We start from the raw sequence: 20,606 nt of genomic DNA, 5'->3' as shown, positions 1-20,606 counted from the left end.
TTCAAACATCAAAATTTCCTCAACTCTTCTGTCTGTGAAGTAAAATAGTTACAAACATCTGCAATACTATTAACAATTAGTGTTTTTATTTTATAATGATTTATCATTAAGTATTATGAAGTGAATTTTAATTCAATCAAAGAAAATAATGCAATTGACCAATCATGTGTGATGAGGAAAAAATATTAGTGTAATTAACAGGGTTCCGGGATACACCTTTGTGTGAATGCACTTTTAAGCACTTTATTATTATCTTCACTAATCTCTCAAGTTAAAACACAAAATTTTCATGCATCAGTGATGTTACTTTAAAAAATTAATGATTTGTTGCTATTAATTTATATAAAATCCACCGAATTAATTATATCAAGGAGTACATCATGTCACTGCATAACCAACGGAAAAACTTATATTATCTTTAAAAATGTAATGTATTGTTCCGGCGTGCAATAATATTACATCGAGTTTTGCTGCATAAGATTGTGGTTAACTTAAATAAATGCACAGATAAATGTTTTTCTCTTTGGTGGCACTCGCACAGTTGTTTTATTTTTGCATGAATTTTTAAAACTACAATGAGATTAATTTGATTATTTATATATATATATCGAATGTATTATGTATTACCAATATCTAAGCAATGCTCTGTATTTCAGAAATATGATCTCTTATATTTAACGTTATTTCTATTAAATATATCTCTATTTTATGTTAATTAAATCAAATATTGTAATTGTGTAAAGTTTTTGCAGCTGAATACAATGAGTCTTATTATGTGAAATGTAAATGAAATATAAATCGCATATTATAAGTAAGTAGTGTACTTTATGTTACAGTTTAATAAAGCCATGGTGTTCGAACTAGTTTATTTTATTTTTCCTTCCCTTTCCTTTGTTTATAACATTTACATTATTAGACAAACAACTAAATGGAGAAACAAGGAGTCATTTTAAATGGCACCACATAGGGTTCAATACATTCAATTACTATACTTCACGCAACCCTGGACTGGGTACCCCCCACCTCACCTGTTTTTAACATTGGTTATTCCGTTTCATGCTGCTGCGGATATTATAATCAATCTTCTGAACACAGCCTGTGCTCTTGTCCCTTCTATGAATACCGAATGGAGCTTCTCACTACTATCTGTGGCTCTTTTATAGGTCCTGTCGGATATAAAGACCCAGTGGCTTCCAAAAATGAATTAAAGGTTTTTAACAAGTTTTGTAATAATTTTGGCAAATTAAATCAATTTAATCCCCCATGTACAATCAATTTAATCCCAGTTAGTGAAGAATGTTCTTCCCCCTTTTCCTCAATCCAATGAAGAACATAATATGAACTTCTGGATTACCTTCTTTTAACACAAATATGTCAAGGCTACCAGATTACAGAGAGCCCCTTCGCGCAGCTTTTCTCATTTGGCAACAAGCAATTTTTTCTAGTATGTGGGCACCACCAAGGAAACTCAAGTCCTCGGATGTGGTGGGCAAACTGGTACCTAGAATGTAAGTACATAGTAAGATATTACATTTCTTTGGTTTCTCTTCAAGATGTTATAACCAGTACTTTGAATTCTGATAGCTAAACCCAATGCACCATTAGGTAAATATACTGTGGGGTCAAAGTCCAGTTATCGATGACACATACATGCCAAATGATTTTACCTGAAATATTGAGCAACGACCCAAGAAGAAACTTAATATTTTCTATTGAATACAGTACATTATATTCTGCAAGATCAACAGTACTGCACATAAGACGTTAACTCGATAACTAAATCAGATGAAATATTTAGATCAATATCCTGGAGTACATTTCATTCTGGCCATGGATAAATGAAGAACAAAAGGACTCAGCCTATAAAAGAGACCACAGGGTGTGATAACATCAGTTAGGTCAGCCCAGTTGTGCAGGAAGTTAGTCAGTCAATTCCAACATGCAGTCCAGTTCAGTGAGTCAGTTATTATCGCCGTTACTTTTGCGCTTCACAACATGGTGTTGTATCTTATTCGGTATGTAATAAATATGTATACTAACACAAACATTTCTTCTGTCCACCTTCAATTGGGGAATCAAAATCTTACAACACCACTGATTTATAGACACAGTTTTAAAAATTTTAATGTTCTGCAAATTAATAAAATAACAAAATGTGCAATAGGTTTTATTTTTATTATTAGTCAGACTCTAATACAATAATTATACATATTTTGGTTGCGATAGGATTCCAATTATCTAGCGATATTGAAATTCAAGGAAGCTATTGTTACATACATGTACATACATATTTATTTACCGCAACCTAACCAAACCAAACCAAACCCAAATTTATAAATTACACAATTAAAAAAATCTCCAATGATCTGCGTTGAAGATAAAGAGTTTATATCCACTGAAGATAAAAAAAAAACAAAATGATTAAAAAAATATCAATCAAATCTAAATATTAAGGTGTATTAAAGTGTTACTTAAAAAAAAAATTCAGCGCTCCTACATACATAAGTTAAAAATTCGTTTTTTTTGGGTCTGATTAAAAAAAGTATGTGGCATTTGAAAAACACACAGTATAAATGCTGTAAAACAAAATTTACACGGATTTCAGTTTGCAAAATCTAAATATTTTGTTTAAATTATTATAAAATGTATAAATTTGAACAGTATACGTGTATTTAAAAAAATTCAATAAGATTAACAAATTTTGATTTGAATTGAATAAATAAACCTTCTGGTACAAAAACCAGACTATAAAAGATGAAAACATATGTTGTTAAAACGATTCACAATTTAAGAAAGAAACAATAGTATTTTAATACTATTTACACTGGTTATTAAAATATTTTTTTATGCAAATGTGTTTTATTTTAGAATTTTTACAGATTTTATTGATCAGCAAAAACACATTGATGGCAGTTGAGTAATTCCAGAGCTGGACTACAATACAGTATCTACTGTACAGTAGCAGTACTCAACGAATTAGGAAAACGACAAATTAATGACATAATAAGTGTTTTATTTTTTACACCTTGGTATCGCGCTTGTGCGACTGAAAAAATTTTTCTACTAATTATTTATACTCTAAATTTTTTCTCTGCGCAATTGGGAGAATTTTTAATATAACTCGAAGTTTTGTTGTGAGCAGTTGAGTGATTCAATGTATCTGAATCCTCTTATAAATTGTGACTAAAAACTAGTAAATTTTTTTTTTTGAAAATTGTGTTTCTTCGGAAACCAATCGGTGTAGACATTACGTATTTAAAAAAAAGAATACGAATTCATGTCTTTTGAAGACTAAACACTTAACTCCTAGCAAAATTGATAGAAATGAAAATGTTTCAGATGAAACTGTTGGGAAAATTAATCAAAATTTAAGAAAACAAAATTTTGCCAACAAGCAACGGGAGTCAAAATTGCAGTAAGTGAGGGACTACTTGCGCCTTTTAGATTCAGCGTTAAGTAATTCTAAGTATTTTTTTAATATTACATTAATTTCAACCTTTTTCTGGGGGCCAACTACAATCGGAAGAAAAGGAATCCATACCTTCACTAAGACGGTATAGTTGAAGATAAATTCTTCCGAGCGATATCAAAGAAACACTACCGACCCTGTATCTTTAAGTTTTGGGTAGATACATCGATATGTACCAAGAGAACGCATACCTCACGGAACACATATCCACGCACTAAAGTCATATATTTTCATTATGACGGTATAGTTGAAGATAAATTCTCCGGAATTATCACAAAGATATACTACCGACCCCGTTATCTTTAAGTTTGAAGTAAGTACATTGGTATATACCGAGGGCACAAGTATCCCACGGTACACATATCTACGCATTCAAAGTGACGAAAATTTAGTTTCACCAAGTACTTCTTGCTTTAATTATGATTAGTATAATTTTTTAATCATTTTGAGATGGCTACTTGTCATCTTAGAAGCCTATTGAAAATAGGAAAGAGAAATAAATCAAGTTTAATGTCATTTAATTACGAGAATCAATACAGAATCATTTAGCAGTAAATTTTAAAAACTCGGGGTAATTATAGTGCTTGCGTAAAACCACGTGACCTTTGAGATTTGGAAAAAAATGTTGCCACTATGAATTTTTTTTTCTCTGTATTCCTGAATGCTCTTATCGACATATCAATAGTGCCGGCTTTGTAATACCACAGTAGATAGAGATGGACGACAAGTTAACTGTAACGTCTTAGGAATTGTCAGATGTCAAATAAAAATCATGTTGAAGCCAGCACTTTTTGCTTTAATTGCGATTTATTTCAATTTTAAATTGTTTTGAAATGAACGCTTTTTATAACAGATTGAAATACGAAAGAGAAATAGATTAATTTAAATTTAGTATTGAACACAAAGTAAAATTTCAGCATCACCTTTTAGTTTGATTTGATCAAATGACGATTGATATGACATAATAAAACACATATCGACAAGTCTGTTAGTCAAGTTAAGTATACCCTCACAATATGTTCCAATGAAGATAGCATTTGTAATTGTAGCCTAGGACCGTTACCAGAAGTGAAGACTAATCACCTTATCTTACCTTTGTATAGTTAAAAACAAAAAAAAACACTGTTAATCATGTACCAATAAAGCATAAATATAAAATACACCAATAATAAAAAGAGTTTGAAAATATAGCACTCTGATTCCCGATCAGACTCGTTCTACCATTATATCTCAATATCAAATAAAGTGATATTCGATATGAGGTAACATAATTTGGGCATTCAAATTGTTATGCAGTGTAGATTGATAAATAATTAATTAAATAGCCATTAAATGTATATCACTTTCAAAACTGTTTGGATATATGTATTTTCATTGACAACTGCCAGCCATTTTGTAATATCACGGGGTAATAAATTTACTTCAAAATCAGGATTTTTGAGTTAACCACTAAATCACATATTTGTATTTTCCTCTCTAGTCATGATGCATTAAAATAATACAATGATGATTTGAATGCACAACTTGTCTGTTTGTAGTATTCACAGAGGATACAAAAATGTGTTTTTAATAGTTAACTCAAAAATGCTGATTTTGAGGTTACCTAGTTGTAGTAATTACCCCATCATAGGTTATTAAATCATTTTAAAAACGTAAGCAAAGACTAAGTTGAATGTTTTATGACCAACTCGACAACTCTCGTTGAAAGTAAACATTTCAAGGATGTTTTACAAAAACAAAAAAGTTAGCTATTCCTCCGTAACCTGAGTTGCAAAGATTCAAATGCATATTCATGTCAAGTAAAAAAAAACAAATTTCTATTTTTTATTTGGAAACATGAATAATGTATTAGTCCAATATATTTTTCTGAAGGAAGTGTTACTTGTAAATATTGTCAGTGATACTGCAATACCACGTAACCCGTTTTGTTATGAAAATATTTAATGAAATAAATTAGCTATAAGGACTAAGGCCCGGTTGTTTGATCGTTAGTAAAAGTAGAGTTTTACTATAGTTTAATTTACCAACGATTTTGGTTTTACTATCGTTCTACTATCAGTGTGTTGTTTCACCCGCATTTTTACTATAGCAAAATGTAACCACTGGTTTTTTGATTCCAAAGCTCAAAAATTGAATATTGTTCTTTATTATTTTTTTACAAATGGTTACACTGTGGAATGTGACTTTGAAAACGTCAAAACACCAAACAAATTAAACCAAGTGACAACATGGCATGGGTACTGAGTAAACGCAACAAAATAACATCGGTTAACATAATCTTTTTTTTTTTTTTTCAATTTAATGAAATAAAATCCGAGTTACAATAACAATATTATAATATCTTATTTGAAAGCAAGAATGATAAGAAAAATTAAATGACAACTAAAATACTGTCAATCCAACAAGATAGCAAATTTTAGCTCTGGAATATTATAATGTGGGAGTATAATATAATATTTATGTGTTCTTTGTTCATGCCATTTTTTATAATTGAAAAAAAAACCAAAACATTTTTTAAAACTTTAACCAAATTATTTTTAAAATGAAGACAAGATTTGACTGACACGAAATTGTCCGTCCGAGGTTTGGTGGAATAATACTGCCAAATTGTTTTCAAAATGTTTTCATTTTCTTGACAATAAGTACAAAATGTTATCATTGAAAGAACCCTCCGATTTATATTGATCATAATAAGCGTAATCCATTCCATATTTGTAAATAAAAGCAAAACTGAGAGACGTGAGCAAATAACGACACCCGGTAAACGTCAAAAAATGACGCCATCTTGATTATTCTACTATAGTAAAACATTGGCGGGTAAAATTTTTAACTAATGGTTAAAGACTTTTACTATCCACCGTTAGTTACTATGGATGAAACAACCCATTTTGTCAATTTTTTACTATTACTACGGATTTTTTACTATTACTAACGATCAAACAACCGGGCCTAAGAGTGTTAAGTTTTAAATTATTGCTATTTTTACTTTGAATAATGATAGTTATTCTGATGCTCCAGAGGTATTTTTGATGGATTAAAACCGTAAATAATATATTAACAGAACGCTTTTTAGGTTCCCTGCCAGTCAAAAAATTACATTGATAGTTACGCGGTATTGCAGTACCACCGACGAAATGTATATAAATATCATCGAGTTAATGCCAAAATCATAAAACAGCAAAAAATCGTTTTGATATACATATAAAGGTTTAAAATCTAATACTGATATTAAAAATCAATTTCTTATTTCTCTGTAGAATACTCTTTATTATAAAATTGGTATAACTAATAAACTGAATTGTGACTATGGCATTTACCTGAGGATATTTTATAATCTTTAAATATTTCAAAGACCTTGCGAGATAATTGGAACCCTGACGCAATTTACAAGTAATTAATACTACGCCTTTTCTTCTTTCTCCTTATTATATCTCTCTAGCTCTTTGAGGAATTGAGACTTGGGTTTCATCACATTTGGACGGTCCCCTCTACACTTGGGGCAGAACCATTTGCCCTTCGGTTTGGTAGTGAGAGAAACACACGAGAAATGGAACCATTCGATCGGGCACAGATCATTGTCACACAAAATCATTTCGCCGAAGGAGATTTGATCACAGAGACAATAGGTCGGTTCGTCGGGGTCTATTGGATCCGGGTCTTCCGGGGGAGGTGTCTCATCTCGCTGTGAGTTCTGAACTGATTGACGTGACTTGCGCTTCTTTTTCTTCCCAGTACCTAGAATAATATACATTTTAATAGTATATATAACCACAACAACTTATACAGAAACATCATTACCATCGCAAGCGCAGATGAATACAAAATAAAGTGCAATAATATGTTAAAGTACAAGATCTTGCGACAAAAGAAATGAAAAATGTAGAGCAAAAATAACTGCAAACTGTTCATTTTATTAAATTTATGATGCAATAAAATTTTTTTGTTATATTTATGTACTTCCTACAAAGAATTTTATAAATGCTAAAATACTACACATAAAAAAGTACTTTCCTAACTATGCATCAATGTTGACAAAATGATTCTTTCACGGCATCTCTGACTTCCAGTGCATAAATAAAAAATTTCGACATAACGAATATGCATAATTCAATGGCATTTTTCGACATGACCACAAAGTATTTGAATTGTCGATGGTGTAAATGTAACGGATTTTTAAATTGAAATATTAGCAAAAAAAATGAAGAGGAAAAAATTATAAAAAGCACTCGAACCTAGCTTCCCAGCCCCCGTTTTCTTACTAGTTCCGGTACTTTGGCTTCCCCTCTGTGGCGGGTCAGGGGGCGGAGGAGGGGGCGGTGGTGGCGGGGCAGGAGGTTCTCCCCTCAGCTCTCCGCCTCCTCGACCCTCTGCTGCCCCGTTGCCGCGATCATTGTCATTATTCGCTACTCCATCTGTGCGACTTCGCCGAGCACGTTTTGAAGCTCGTTCTCCTGAAATGAAATATGATCCGTTTGAAGCACTAACTGTCTAGTTATTCATTATATAATTAAAATAAAAACACTTTGCTTCTAATCACTAAATATTTATTTATTTATTGACTAGTTTCAAGGCTACATGTTTCCTTATCAAGGTATATAACCATATCACTCTGATATAGACCTGGCTTCCTCTACATTAATACATCTTCTTATAAACCCAAGCCGATTATTGTGACTTTTGACATGTCCATCTTCAAGCATTATAAAAACATAGATGGGATTTTGTCAGGACCATAACTACATTTTGATTCAAGTTGCAGTATGCTGTTTTTAATGTCTTTTAATTCAATATTAAGAATAGATAAATTTAAATTAGTATTACTTTTTTTCTGGTAAACAAGTATTCTCGGTATTATTGTCATAAACACTTTTTAAAAATTCACCGAAAAGGTGACTGTATTGCAGGGGCGAATCGTCAAAGTAAGCGATTATGCACAGCTTACCATTATATTTGACTTTTAATAATTATAATTTATAGTAACCAGTTTAATGGGTAAATAAATAAAGTAATTGTTATTTATTATAAATCACCGTTTATATCTTTCTACAAAAAAATATCCATGAAGTGCGCCCAGCCCATCTTACTGAACAGCTTACCATTATATTTGACTTTTAATAATTATAATTTATAGTAACCAGTTTTATGGGAAAATAAATAAAGTAATTGTTATTTATTATAAATCACCGTTTATATCTTTCTACAAAAAAATATCTATGAAGTGCGCCCAGCCCATCTTACTGAACGATGAAACTAGCCGATTACCTCAGCTTATTCTTCCATACAAAAAAGTACACTGTATTTTTCGTCTTTAACCCAAGTCGGCTTTTTTAGTACTAAAACAAACTTGCAGATTACAAATATTTTTAGAAGATTCTCTATTTGGAAACTCGTATTTCGAACATTATTTCCAAAGGACTATTTTTCTTTGATGGGATACCATTGACATATTATGTATCACATAGGACAGGTGACGTTCACAGTGGCCGTTTTAGGCATTATTCATTTTAAAAGAAATCGGCCAGTGCTCAAGTCTTGACAGTACTGTCAATGACAGATCATAATGGAAATATCTGCGGAAATGTCGTTGTGGTATTTGTTAATAAACTTTTGTACAAGTTTAGTATTCTATTAAAATAGTGTAGAATAAAGCTACATATATCGCGTGGTTAATAATATTTGTTGTTTGAGTTGATTTTCACAGATCCACAAAAAAAAATAGTCATTTATAATCACATTACTTACATGTTATGTAAGTACTTATATGTAGTACAAATCAATGAACATTTTTAATAGGTTACCTATAAAATAAATCACGGCTCGCCACTGCTGTATTGTTTCAGTTACTTCCAGATTTTGAGGCATAGTGCATAACATTTGGTAAGACGGTATTATCATTGCTATTTATGGAATTTTCAACGCTTCGTATATAACTTTCATGGCAAACACGAGAGCCCTTCTTACATTCTCTTCTGAACCACTGAAAATTTATGTAATCGGACAAAATTCTCGAATCTTTATATTTTGATGATATTAATGGATTAAACATCTTCCATATTTAAGAAACTCAAAAAGCTGTGAGTAATAATCTTCCTATAATTAATAACCAAAGGTCTGAGGTTCGAGCCCCACTTTACCACAACTTGATTACAATATTTTAATAGTGAGTTATTTACAACTCATTGAAAATGCCCCCTAAAATTAAAATATTTGGGTAAATCATAAGTGAACGCAAATGTTAAAAAAAATAAAAATATTGAAGATTTAAATACCAGTCCTTAAGTAAAAATGCTTAGTAATTACTTTATAAAAAATATTTAATTTAATCTGATCCTGCTACCTCATTCCTTTTCTGAGAATTTGCAGACTATACGAAAAACATAAAACTTTGGACACATGTAATTTACATACATTGTACATTTCTGCTACGTAAGTGTGATTTTTATTCTTAAAATGCCGAATAAAGATTATTATTATTACTATGCTAGAAAAAAAGATGTATTTTTAGGTATATACTTGTTATTTGGAGTTTTAAAATATTTACTGTTAATTTATTTAAAAAAACCTTGACAAAGAAACTGTCACAATCTGAAACCAGTTGGCAGATTAAATTTATTTAGTGATTTTACACAGAGAAAATACATAGTTACATCACTTAACACGGAAAGTTACAAAAAATGTGCTAGAAATATAAATTTTATGGTACTATTTTATCATAACAGGGAAAAAAACCAACCAGTTCTATCTTTGTCTCTGTCTCTCTCCCGGTCGTGGTTGTGTGGTGGGCTGGCGGGGGCTCGCGTGGCCGCCCCTGTCCCTCCGGTGCCGCCCCCCCCTGCCTGGGTGCTACCATTGCCCCCCGCGCCGGTGTTGCACAATTCCTTGGCTGATGCGGGAGGCTCCACGGACATGGACTCCTCCTTGACGTTGTTTCCATTGCCATAGTGAGATTCTAAAACAAACAAAAAAAATACTTTGTACAACTACCATACCAACTTTATTTATTGACTTTACCAGATGTATAAGACATGTATCAGGCCAGTCACGGCATATGGAGTAGATACAAGAGCTGATACAACCAGGACAAAGAATCCGCTTAGAACTTCGGAAATGAAAACTTTAAGGGCAATCACGGGTAGAACGCTTAGAGATCAGATTTATGCCAAAACAGATCAACAGACGATGCGGAAGAAGAATTCACCAGTTGTGGCTTGCAAATCAACAGTGATAATTAAGATTTGTTTTATACCTCGCTGTTGACCTTCAAATAAGTCACGTGTTCTAAAAAATAATCAATTGGAAATTTAAGGGTGTATAACAGGCAAACGAGGTATACTGTGGATATAACTATTGGTATTAAAATCTGTACGCTAAAAAAAGGAAGTAAAGTGTACTCTAAACACACTTCATGTAATAAGTGAACACAGAATCATACCTAAATATGGGTATAAATGCAAAAAAAATACAATGAAAAATGTAACAAACTCGTACTGCCATTTGCACACATAAACGCAAACCCTGGAACATACAAGTTTATTATATAAGTATTTTTTATGTCATTTTATTAAGTCATCTCTACAAAAAAAATATTTGGATATGAATATACAAAGCTCATCCAAAATGTCAAAGTTGTGATCAATCTATTAGAAACTTTTATTTTCTAGCGCCAATAAACTTTTATTTATTATTAGTTTACGTGATCTTGTTTACTTTTGAAAATAAATTTCATGAACAATATTTTTTAAAAAAATAAATCAGAAAGAATGAAAATTATGCACAATTTGTACAAATTAATAAATATTAATAATAAGAATGACTCACCAGAGAAACAATTTTTATTTTAGTATGTGACTTAAATTAGGTTATGAAAATATCTCTGAAAGTTAGAATTTTCTAATAATTATAAATAAAAAATCTCACATTAGTTTATAAAATTATTGGATAAATAAGAAAGTTAGTAAATTATAAAAAAGGAAATCAAAATATGTCCAGCATCTTGACGATGCTCAGATTTAGAGCCCATGTCTAAAAATAGAAAATCGTTTTGACTTACCCAAAGTTCTAAAATCGTGGTCCAACTGGCGAGATTTGTGATCGATGAGGTCTTGGATTAGTTGGACAACTTGTAGCTTCTCATCTCCTAATTCTTGGGCGGCTATCAACGATTGTTGTATCTTCATAATAGCGCGAGCTCTTTTGTTAGAGCGGGTTGTGTTTCCCTCATCTTTTGGTAACATACAATTATTTAGATTGTTCTCGACATCTCTTATGCACGCTGAAATATAGAAACCATATAAGAATCCGCGATAATCCTAATAATTAATGAGTATTGTGCAAATGAAATGTATGTTTACCTCTGTAACTGACATCTAGTTCTCGCATACGCGTCAAATGTCTTTGAAGATCGTCTGGTAAATTTTCGACACAATCGAGATAGTTTTCCACATAAGTGGCTGAAAACAATGCCTCTGTGGCCACTTGATTGAGCATTGTCAAATATTTTTACATATTTCTGTAATAATTGAGTTTTCTTAACACAAATACAAGTTGGTATAAACGAATACAAGCCGATCTGGTTGTTGACAGGTTTGATTAAATTTGTTAGGGCAACACTATCTTTATTACACAAAATAACAAGTAGTTGATTATCAGGGTTTATAGCATTGTAAATCATAATAATGAACGACACTTTTAGTAATTTAAAGAAGAAAAAATGCCTTAAACATGAAACAAACATTAAAATTTTATAAGTTATATTTTGTCAGGATGAATGCAGTTTTATAACAATTGGAAATATAGTGACATCCAAGAATGGCAACACTTCAGCGCATGTGTAGTGAGCCCTGTCGGTGAAATTTGAAAACAGTTTCTGACCAATAAAATTTCAATTTGTTGCGTGCATTGCATTTTGTTTGATTTTACGGTCGGTTCGCAGGTTTATTGTTCGGTGAATAAATAAATTTCTCGTCTTAATTTCCAAATATCTCATATATTTTTTAACAATTAAGATGACTTCAACAAATATTTACGTTGGATTGGCCGAAGGAGGCAAGAGCTGCATCAAGTAAGTAAAAATCACTATTTTCTAATATCTAATAGTGACAGTTTACTTTGTGATTGTTTATAATTAATCAAATATCTTAGCATAAATACGGTTAATTGGAGTAGATTGTAAAATAAATGTGTTTTTAATGTAAATCTTATCGCAAAAATATAACGGAAATCTCATTTAAAACCAGTGTCGTTGTTTTGAAATTCCGCATACTTACTCTACTTCTAATAAATTTAGTATGCGAGTTATCAAAAACGAAAAATAATGTTTATTTACTATCACTTGTACATTATAATTGGGATATATGCGCAATTTAACTAAGAATATTCCATAAATATATCTTTAGTTTGACGTTTCTTTCAAAATCGTTCATAGAATGTTCTACGTTGTTCCATTCGTTCGAATTATTATAAGATTTATCCGTTCATAATTTTTATAATACTTAATTTTAATACACAAACATTTTGTTTATTCATTATTTACATTCGTGTGTTTAAACTATTGGTTTAAAATTAAAGAGTGGCATTTATAAAAAAATCAAAACGAAACTAATAGCTCTCAAATTTGCATTTTTAGGTTTTAAACAACAATATCTTATCTAGCTTGATATTTTAGAAACACTATCAGTAAATAAATGTAATAATTTTAAATTATATGTTTACTTACTTAGGTACCTAAATATCGCATACAATGGTTTCGTTAACAATATATTTAAGAATTTATGTAGTATCTTATTTACTGTGATAATTACTTTTTTTTAAAATTGATCAATCCGTTTTGGACCTATTAATTTTTCCACTATAATTAGAATAATGTAAATCACATGAAATTACAATATTTTAAATAAACTTATCATATATATATTTCGATAAATGAAAATACTCGGTTTTATAGGCCTAAAAATGTTGAATTATTTTTTTACTGATAATATTTTATTGATTCCAAACATTCAACATTTCTTTCTTTTAAAAAACACGCACTTTCCTGGATTCAAACTAAAGATATGAACTCTTTTTTTCTATGATATATTTGTATGTTTTTTTTAAATATTTTTTATTTCCTTTTTTAATTATAAAAAATATTTAAAAAAAACATACAAAAATACCAAAAATACCTTTAAAAATACCATATAATCTTTTACAGAATATTTTATTTTCTCTTTCTTATGTTACACAAAAATATTATAACTGTCTATTTATTATAGGAGCAAAAATTCATTAACATTTTCTTGTATACCCATGAACATGCCGTGCCTTTGTGGGATTTTTTTGTTTACTATTTTTACTATTAATATGTATTTCATTGCTTTGTAATTATCTTTTTTTTAATACTCTGTTTAACCTCTTATGTATATTGTAAAAAAACAAAAAAATAAATAGTAAAAATTTAAAAAAAAAATAAAAAAACATTCATTATCTAGCAGGAAACGTCGGTAATCAATATTGAAAATCAATGGTTTTTAATTTATTCAAGGGCTGAAAATTTAAGAATAATTTATTTATATAAAGCAATCCGACAAACTAGCAATGATTTTCGATGTTGATAATAATATTTTTGTTTTTTAAATGTATAATAAATGAACACTTGGTATGAGACGTACGCTAAACACGAATTCAATACAAGTTTCGGATATTCAGAATGAGGAAGCTCAGTGGTTTTTTATTTGTTAATTGACTACCAAACTAACAAAAAAAAATGTGTATCGCATTATCAGCGCTATGATTTTTTAAAGTTACGTTACTCAGCGTGTGACGTCACAAGTTCTCTTCGGTAATTTCTGCTGATTGGTAAATTGGCTTCCTTTAAACCGGAAATTTACATACATTTTCAAGAAACTTCGCCGTACAACTTAATACTCTTATTTTTACCGCGCGTAAGAAAACGTTTTTATATCTTATTTCCTTTAGCACTAAACTTCTTAATCGGGTTCAAATATAAACTAAACCAAAATAATCCTACAGAATATTACTTAGGTAGAGTTGTGTGAAAATCGTAAGGCAGGTGGGTATTTTTATTGATTGGAAATATTTGAAGCAGGGGTAAGAATTTAGAAATACAATATTATTGAGTAAAAATTTGTCCGATTTTTTTGTTTGGATTTCTATATTTTCCAACTTACTATTTTTTTTTCTTCTAAGGAATAACCAGCTAAGCCTCTAGTTAGAGGCTTGTCAGCAGGCAGGAAAGAGGGAATATGGAAAGGAGGTAATGAAATGTACACCACAAAACCCAGATCAATGAGAACAAATATTTATCGGATTTTTTTTCTTGCAACTAGTGGGAATCGAACCCGCGACGCCTGTTTCACTGTTGGTCGTATAACGAACTGCGCCACGGCGCCTGTCGCCAAATGATTTATTTACATGTAACATAATGTAAAAGTTATGCTACCACAATATATACCAGAATGTAAAAGTAAAAAAAAATGCGTGGCGTAAAAATACGAAGCGTTTATTATTATTTTAGTATGTATATTAAAAATATTGTTCCACAAAGTAAATCCCTAAACAATTTTTTTTTAAAGTTTTTTTTATTTAAATGTGCGATATCTACGTGGATAATCTCTTTTATAACTAGACTCCTATCAAAATTAATAATGCAGCTAACAATTTTAATATTTATTAACGCTGTTTGAGTTTATTATTTATGCAGTTCTACTCTACTAATTCTCCGATGACGCTTTGGTGGTTTTTAAATCCCAATATATTTTTCAGCACAGTTTACGTGTATCCTCATTAGTAAAAACATGAGACCATTTCTAAATTTCAGTTCTCCTTTCTTATTTCGTATAAACATATTATGTTATGTAATGTGGACCAGATGGCGATACTTATTGTATTCTTCATAATGTTTACCCATTGGTGCACCGGTTGCAACTTGCAACGTTCTTTAATCGTAGTTATATCGAGGCAATATTATTATGGTCAATTTTGAGACGTTAAAATATTGTTGTGAATAATCGAAAATAGCTGACGTATATATATAAATTCGTAGTTTACATATTTATAAACATCAATTTATGATCATCATCATCATTCCCATTTCCTCATGCAGTGGTGCATAGGGCACTGCATAGGTAAACTAAATGCAGCGTGTTTCGACCATCTGTTACATTCTCAAGCTTTAGGAACTATTCATATGAAAAAATGTTTTCTTTCACTCGTTAAAAATTAGAGCATTTAATTGTACGGCGAAGCATCTCGAAAATGAATGAAAAATTCATAAAAATGAGCTTCTTTGAATAACGTCACAAGTTCTTCCGAATCAACCAATGATATAGTGTTGTGATAGATTTCCGGTTTCCGAAAGGCTAATCCACCAATCAGTCACCACCAATCAATCACTGACTAAAACTTGTGACGTTACTGGCGGAGGAATATCAAAATTACAAAGCTTTAAAAATCATAGCGCTGATAATACGATACATAAAAATACTTATTGCTCAGTTTGATAGTCTATTGGTAAATAATAGAAAAAAACATTGAACTTCCTCATTATTGCTCTATTCATATGTTCTTTTTTAAAACTTATGTTTGCTGTATTTTATAAGTTAATATTTCGATCGCTTTTATATATTTTTTCCATGTATTATTTAATATCTGTACACACTTAAAATATTTTTGTTAGTAAATTAGTCATCTTCAAATTATATTTTTTTATTAAAGTATAGTTTTTAAATCTTTTCGGGCTCTTGAATGTGAATAAATATAAAAAACTAGCTGACCCGACAGACGCTGTCCTGCCCGAACGTTGGCAAAAGACTTTTCATTGATAAGTAGGTACCTAGGTACTTGTTTGTGATTAAATTCCAAAACTAAAAATTGATGATATTCAAATATTTTATTTAAGTAGGTACCTAGGTACTTGTTTATAGTTGAATTCCGAAACATATTTTTTTTTTTCAAACATGGCGTTCTTTTTGCAAACGTCAAACTCCGGTCTTCTCGCCAACAGAGGGGTGTACTAATGTAGGAATACGATTTTTAAAAATGTATTGAATTAAATATTATTTTGGTATTGCCAAAAATCCAGTAAAAAGAAATAAATGGGTAGAAATTATAAGGAATTTAAGGAAATAATCTAATTAAGATCCACAAAAAACAAATACTGTTTGTAAACATTCAAAAACAAACTTTTTTTACACACAAAAAACATCTTTCAATTTTTTGTAAATGCATTCTCCTCGAATGCAAACCTGGTAGATCGGTGAATAAAACATTGCTCTTTACTTCTTTTTTACACATAAGATTGAAGATTTTAATATCTACGAACACGCACAGCGCAAAGATCTATATTTCTCTGAGAACCGCACGTAAATCGGTTAAGCCGTTTAGAAGGAGTTCGGTGACATCACACATACAGAAGAATTATATATATAAAGATATTACACTTGACGTTCATTTTATATATTTATGAAAAGGGATCCTTAAATTTGATACCATTTTGATACAAAATATAAAATTATGATTAAGTAATAAGTTATATTTAAATATAAGTTATTATTTAATTGAAATGGAATTCCATTAAGAATTGTCAGTAAATAACATAAATCGAAATGATGATTGTTTAGTTATATGGCTTTTCGTTGTGGCAACAGAATTATGCACATTAATGACTCAGATAAGGGATCAATATAGTGCACGGGGGATATATTCCCCCCAGGTGCAATTTGGATTCCTGTAATATTAATGGCGGGCATTGGGAACTGGGAACACGAGGGAGAGGGGATTCAACACGACAATATCTGGAAAATCGTTAATTTATGGGATCAATGTTGCGTTAGCGTTATGGCGAATTACTTTGTAAAATCAATACCCCTCGTAGCTCGCAGTATTCCCCCCCGCTCTTAAAATCCAACTTGATTACAAAAGAAAACTTATTTTCGGTATTGAAAGGGATGTCTAGGCATTTACATTGCTTATGACCTGTCATTGGCTGGTTTAAGTGGCTACTTTACCCACTGTAGCTGCGAGATACATATCGGACCTCTGTTTTAGGGAAAATACGCGCCAAAGAAAATCTACTCTTAGGTCAGCATTTGATTCAGGCAGAGGAAAACTTGTCGAAATCCGGCGCTGCCCGAACAGTGATCGGTGATCTTGCTTTTGCCGTTGGTGGCCCCTCTGCTTTGAACCAATTTATTGCCTTAACACTTGCGAATCATCGACAGTCCCAGTCAGTTCAGATCTTAACTGAAATCTCGCTTCTTTCGTTTATCATTCCGTCGATTCTGGAATCAGAAAATATAATATGTAATGTTAGCTTAGTTGGAATGTAAGTTTACGTATCAAATTATAAAGCGCCATTAACGTGGTTTTTCACAAAAACGACGATGTATAAATCAGCCAGATATTATTGAGTATCATTATCCATTCTATTTTTATGGGCAAGGTATCCAAAAATAAAAAATATTGGATTCAATTCTACTTTTATTTTTATAATATACCAGTGTATAATGTGACGCGTTCCTACTTTTTAATATCATTACAAAATACAAATACCTATCTCAAAATAAATGAAAAATATTGAATCCAAATTTTATTTTTATTTTGATTTTTGCATACCTCACCAATGATTAAAATGGAATTCTACCAAATAACTGTTTTCACAATAAATAATTGACTATTTTGGCTATGTTTGAACATTCACATTTCTTCAATTAAATACGCTACGGAAATGCAGTGCCCTTTAACCATTAGGCAGGGATAGGAGTTTGATGATGATTGATTGATTCATGCGTTCACAGCTTGAAATCTGTTGCCATTTTTTTCATTTTTCATATTAAATGAAAAACCTGCGATGCTTTGACCATTTTATCTTGATCGTTTGGTGTAATTTTCCTCCAATACCCGTCTTGATTTAATAATTTATTTTTACTTTTTAAATGCATTTTAAGTCCTGGTGACACATGGCTTTTGTCCATCTTGGCGCCATTGAGGAGATTAAATGTAGATAGTTCTGACACAACACGCAATGTTTTATGTATGCGCCATGCGCCATGCAGTTCTCCTCTGCAGGCTTTGACTGCTTGTAATGCGCCGTGCAGCGTCAATGATTCACTATCGCCATATTGGGAGGCGTCTGTAATCACTTGACTGATAATGCCCTTGGCGACAGTTCTTCAAACCTTCACTTTACCGCGTACATGTCGTATCAAACATCCTGAGAATGACGATTCGGCTATCAAATCGTGCCTGTAATAGGATCTTAATACAACACACAGAAGAAAAAATCGACAGAAATGTTTAGATTTTAACTCGCTTTTCCTACATATTAAAATCCACGTCGTAAAAGTCACAATTATATGCTTTTTATAACATCGAATAATTAAATTTATAGTCTTTTATCACACTAAATTACTTTGCATAGTATATGAATGCATTGCTAAAATGCCGTCACTCTTTATGCGTAGAGTGTGCCATATATTTTTTAAATGTGTAACTCCCCGATGAAATATAAACAATTGTTCATGTTTTTGTTTTCTTGTTATTATGTAATTCAGCAAAGATACATACTTAAAAAAAAAAACAATTTAAGATATTCGTCGTATTCGATACAATTCCACATGCATATAATATTTTCAACTACAGAATTGATGGAATTACATTTGACATTTAAGTGGTTTAATTTGACATTTAAGTGGTGTTGAGATTACTCGCAAAAACTGGGAAAGAATTATAAAATGTGTCTGTTTTGCTATTTCGGCAGTATGTTTCCGATACATGCAGGCCAAAGGTGTATGGTATGTTGCATTGCTTGAAAATGAAAGCAATTTGAATATATCCCTATGTCTGAGTGTTCTCAATCACTCATTTATATGTATTTTACTCTGACGGTTGATATAATATACATATATTATACTTAATATTTAATTATTTTGTAGATAAATTTGTAATGTATGGGTAGTATTATATGCACTTGGTGCAGCTCATTTCTTTAGATTGTATTTAATGTGATTTTTAGCCCAAAAAGATAACATACTTAAGTAAAGTACAGATAAACTAAACATTATTGTCTAAATTTGTTGTAACAGAGAGAAAACGTTTTTGAGAAGGGAATATGGAAGTCTAGGCATTTACAGGGCTTACCTATACTTCTATGTTCCCTTCTCAAAAATGTTTTCCCTCTGTTGCAACAAATTTAGATCTGAACCACCCCCTAGGGAGGAAATCCAGCTAGTCTGCAATCATTTGGACATACTCAAAACATTGTAGAAACATGATTGTTATTACGCTGAAACGAAATACCTTTTCTGCACTGCGCGCATATTATGCACACGTATGACTCATGAGTTATCGTAATCTTATATACCTGAATACATACCTATTATGATCAAAATGTTTACAATAATCCGGTATAAGCAGATAATCAAAGGTCATATTACTATCATTTTCTGTTGTTGTTGTGATTATAAATTTAAATATAAATAAAGTGAAACGCGTAATTTTTCCGCGTTATTAAAATGTAGTTTCGGTTCCGTCGAGAAGCATCTATTTGTTGTTGTTCCTCTCTTCTCTTCCCTTCCTCCCTCCGTTCCGCGAGGAAACCAGCTGGCGCGGTACTTAGTATCGTGTACCGTGGATGTGGATGTGGATGTAGCGTAATGTACGGTATACAATATACCGGCACCTACCCACGGTGGAATACCGGTTTTGCCGTCACACCTGATCGGGTGTCGACGACTTTTGTTCCGCTGTCCTTTCTGCATCAGGGAGTGTCCCGACTTGATGGCAACTGGCAACTACATTTGACTGGCACTAGTCGCTGACTGCTGGCTATCGCCTGCCTCGTAAGCCAACCTGGCGATCGGCCAACCTGCCTCTACATCACTCAGAGCCGATAGGGTTGTAAAACCTAACGGAACACTTTTTCCATTAGATCTCTTCTCGCTAATCTTCCGGTTTATTACTGCGGAACATTTTTTCCCGAGAAACGAGGTCGCCGCTATTACATTCGTTACGCGAATATTTTTACTATTTATGTTTTTCGCACGCCCACGAATCCGATCATATTTGGCTTTTTGATTACCTCGGTGTATATTCGTAAGGCTGTTGACAAATAATAATGGCGACTCGAATTATTTCTACA

At 31.5% G+C, this 20,606-nt stretch overlaps 2 protein-coding genes across 2 annotated transcripts in view; one reads left to right on the top strand and one right to left on the bottom strand.

The window, feature by feature from the left end:
- Positions 1 to 6,731: 6,731 nt before the first annotated feature.
- On the bottom strand, positions 6,732 to 12,073 carry LOC148274069 (inhibitor of growth protein 1-like). Its single transcript, XM_088237644.1, has 5 exons — positions 11,821 to 12,073; positions 11,520 to 11,741; positions 10,203 to 10,418; positions 7,702 to 7,920; positions 6,732 to 7,204 (listed from the first exon to the last, which is right to left on the bottom strand). The coding sequence occupies exons 1-5, from the start codon at positions 11,954 to 11,956 to the stop codon at positions 6,870 to 6,872; spliced, it is 1,128 nt and encodes a 375-aa protein (XP_088093770.1). The 5' UTR covers positions 11,957 to 12,073; the 3' UTR covers positions 6,732 to 6,869.
- Positions 12,074 to 12,128: 55 nt separating this feature from the next.
- Positions 12,129 to 20,606, top strand: part of Jupiter (microtubule-associated protein Jupiter) — a 240,624-nt gene continuing 232,146 nt past the window's right edge. Inside the window, exon 1 of the mRNA XM_088237649.1 lies at positions 12,129 to 12,534. The gene's annotated coding sequence lies outside the window, so the exon portion shown is untranslated. The remainder of the gene's footprint in view (positions 12,535 to 20,606) is intronic.

This window comes from Micrasema longulum, unplaced genomic scaffold, assembly GCF_059751315.1.
Source record: "Micrasema longulum isolate JH-2025_06_02 unplaced genomic scaffold, ASM5975131v1 h1tg001764l, whole genome shotgun sequence".
In the NCBI taxonomy this organism is placed as follows: domain Eukaryota; kingdom Metazoa; phylum Arthropoda; class Insecta; order Trichoptera; family Brachycentridae; genus Micrasema; species Micrasema longulum.
Note: the sequence above shows the minus strand (reverse complement) of the source record. Positions and strands in the feature narration are given on the sequence as shown.

Coding starts and splice junctions, on each gene's coding strand:
- LOC148274069 (XM_088237644.1), bottom strand. CDS start 11,956: ATGCTCAATCAAGTGGCCACAGAGGCATTGTTTTCAGCCACTTATGTG. Junction 10,419..11,519: donor CCACGATTTTAGAACTTTGG/GTAAGTCAAAAC, acceptor TGTTTGTTTTAG/AATCTCACTATGGCAATGGA. Junction 7,205..7,701: donor AACGGGGGCTGGGAAGCTAG/GTTCGAGTGCTT, acceptor ATATTATTCTAG/GTACTGGGAAGAAAAAGAAG.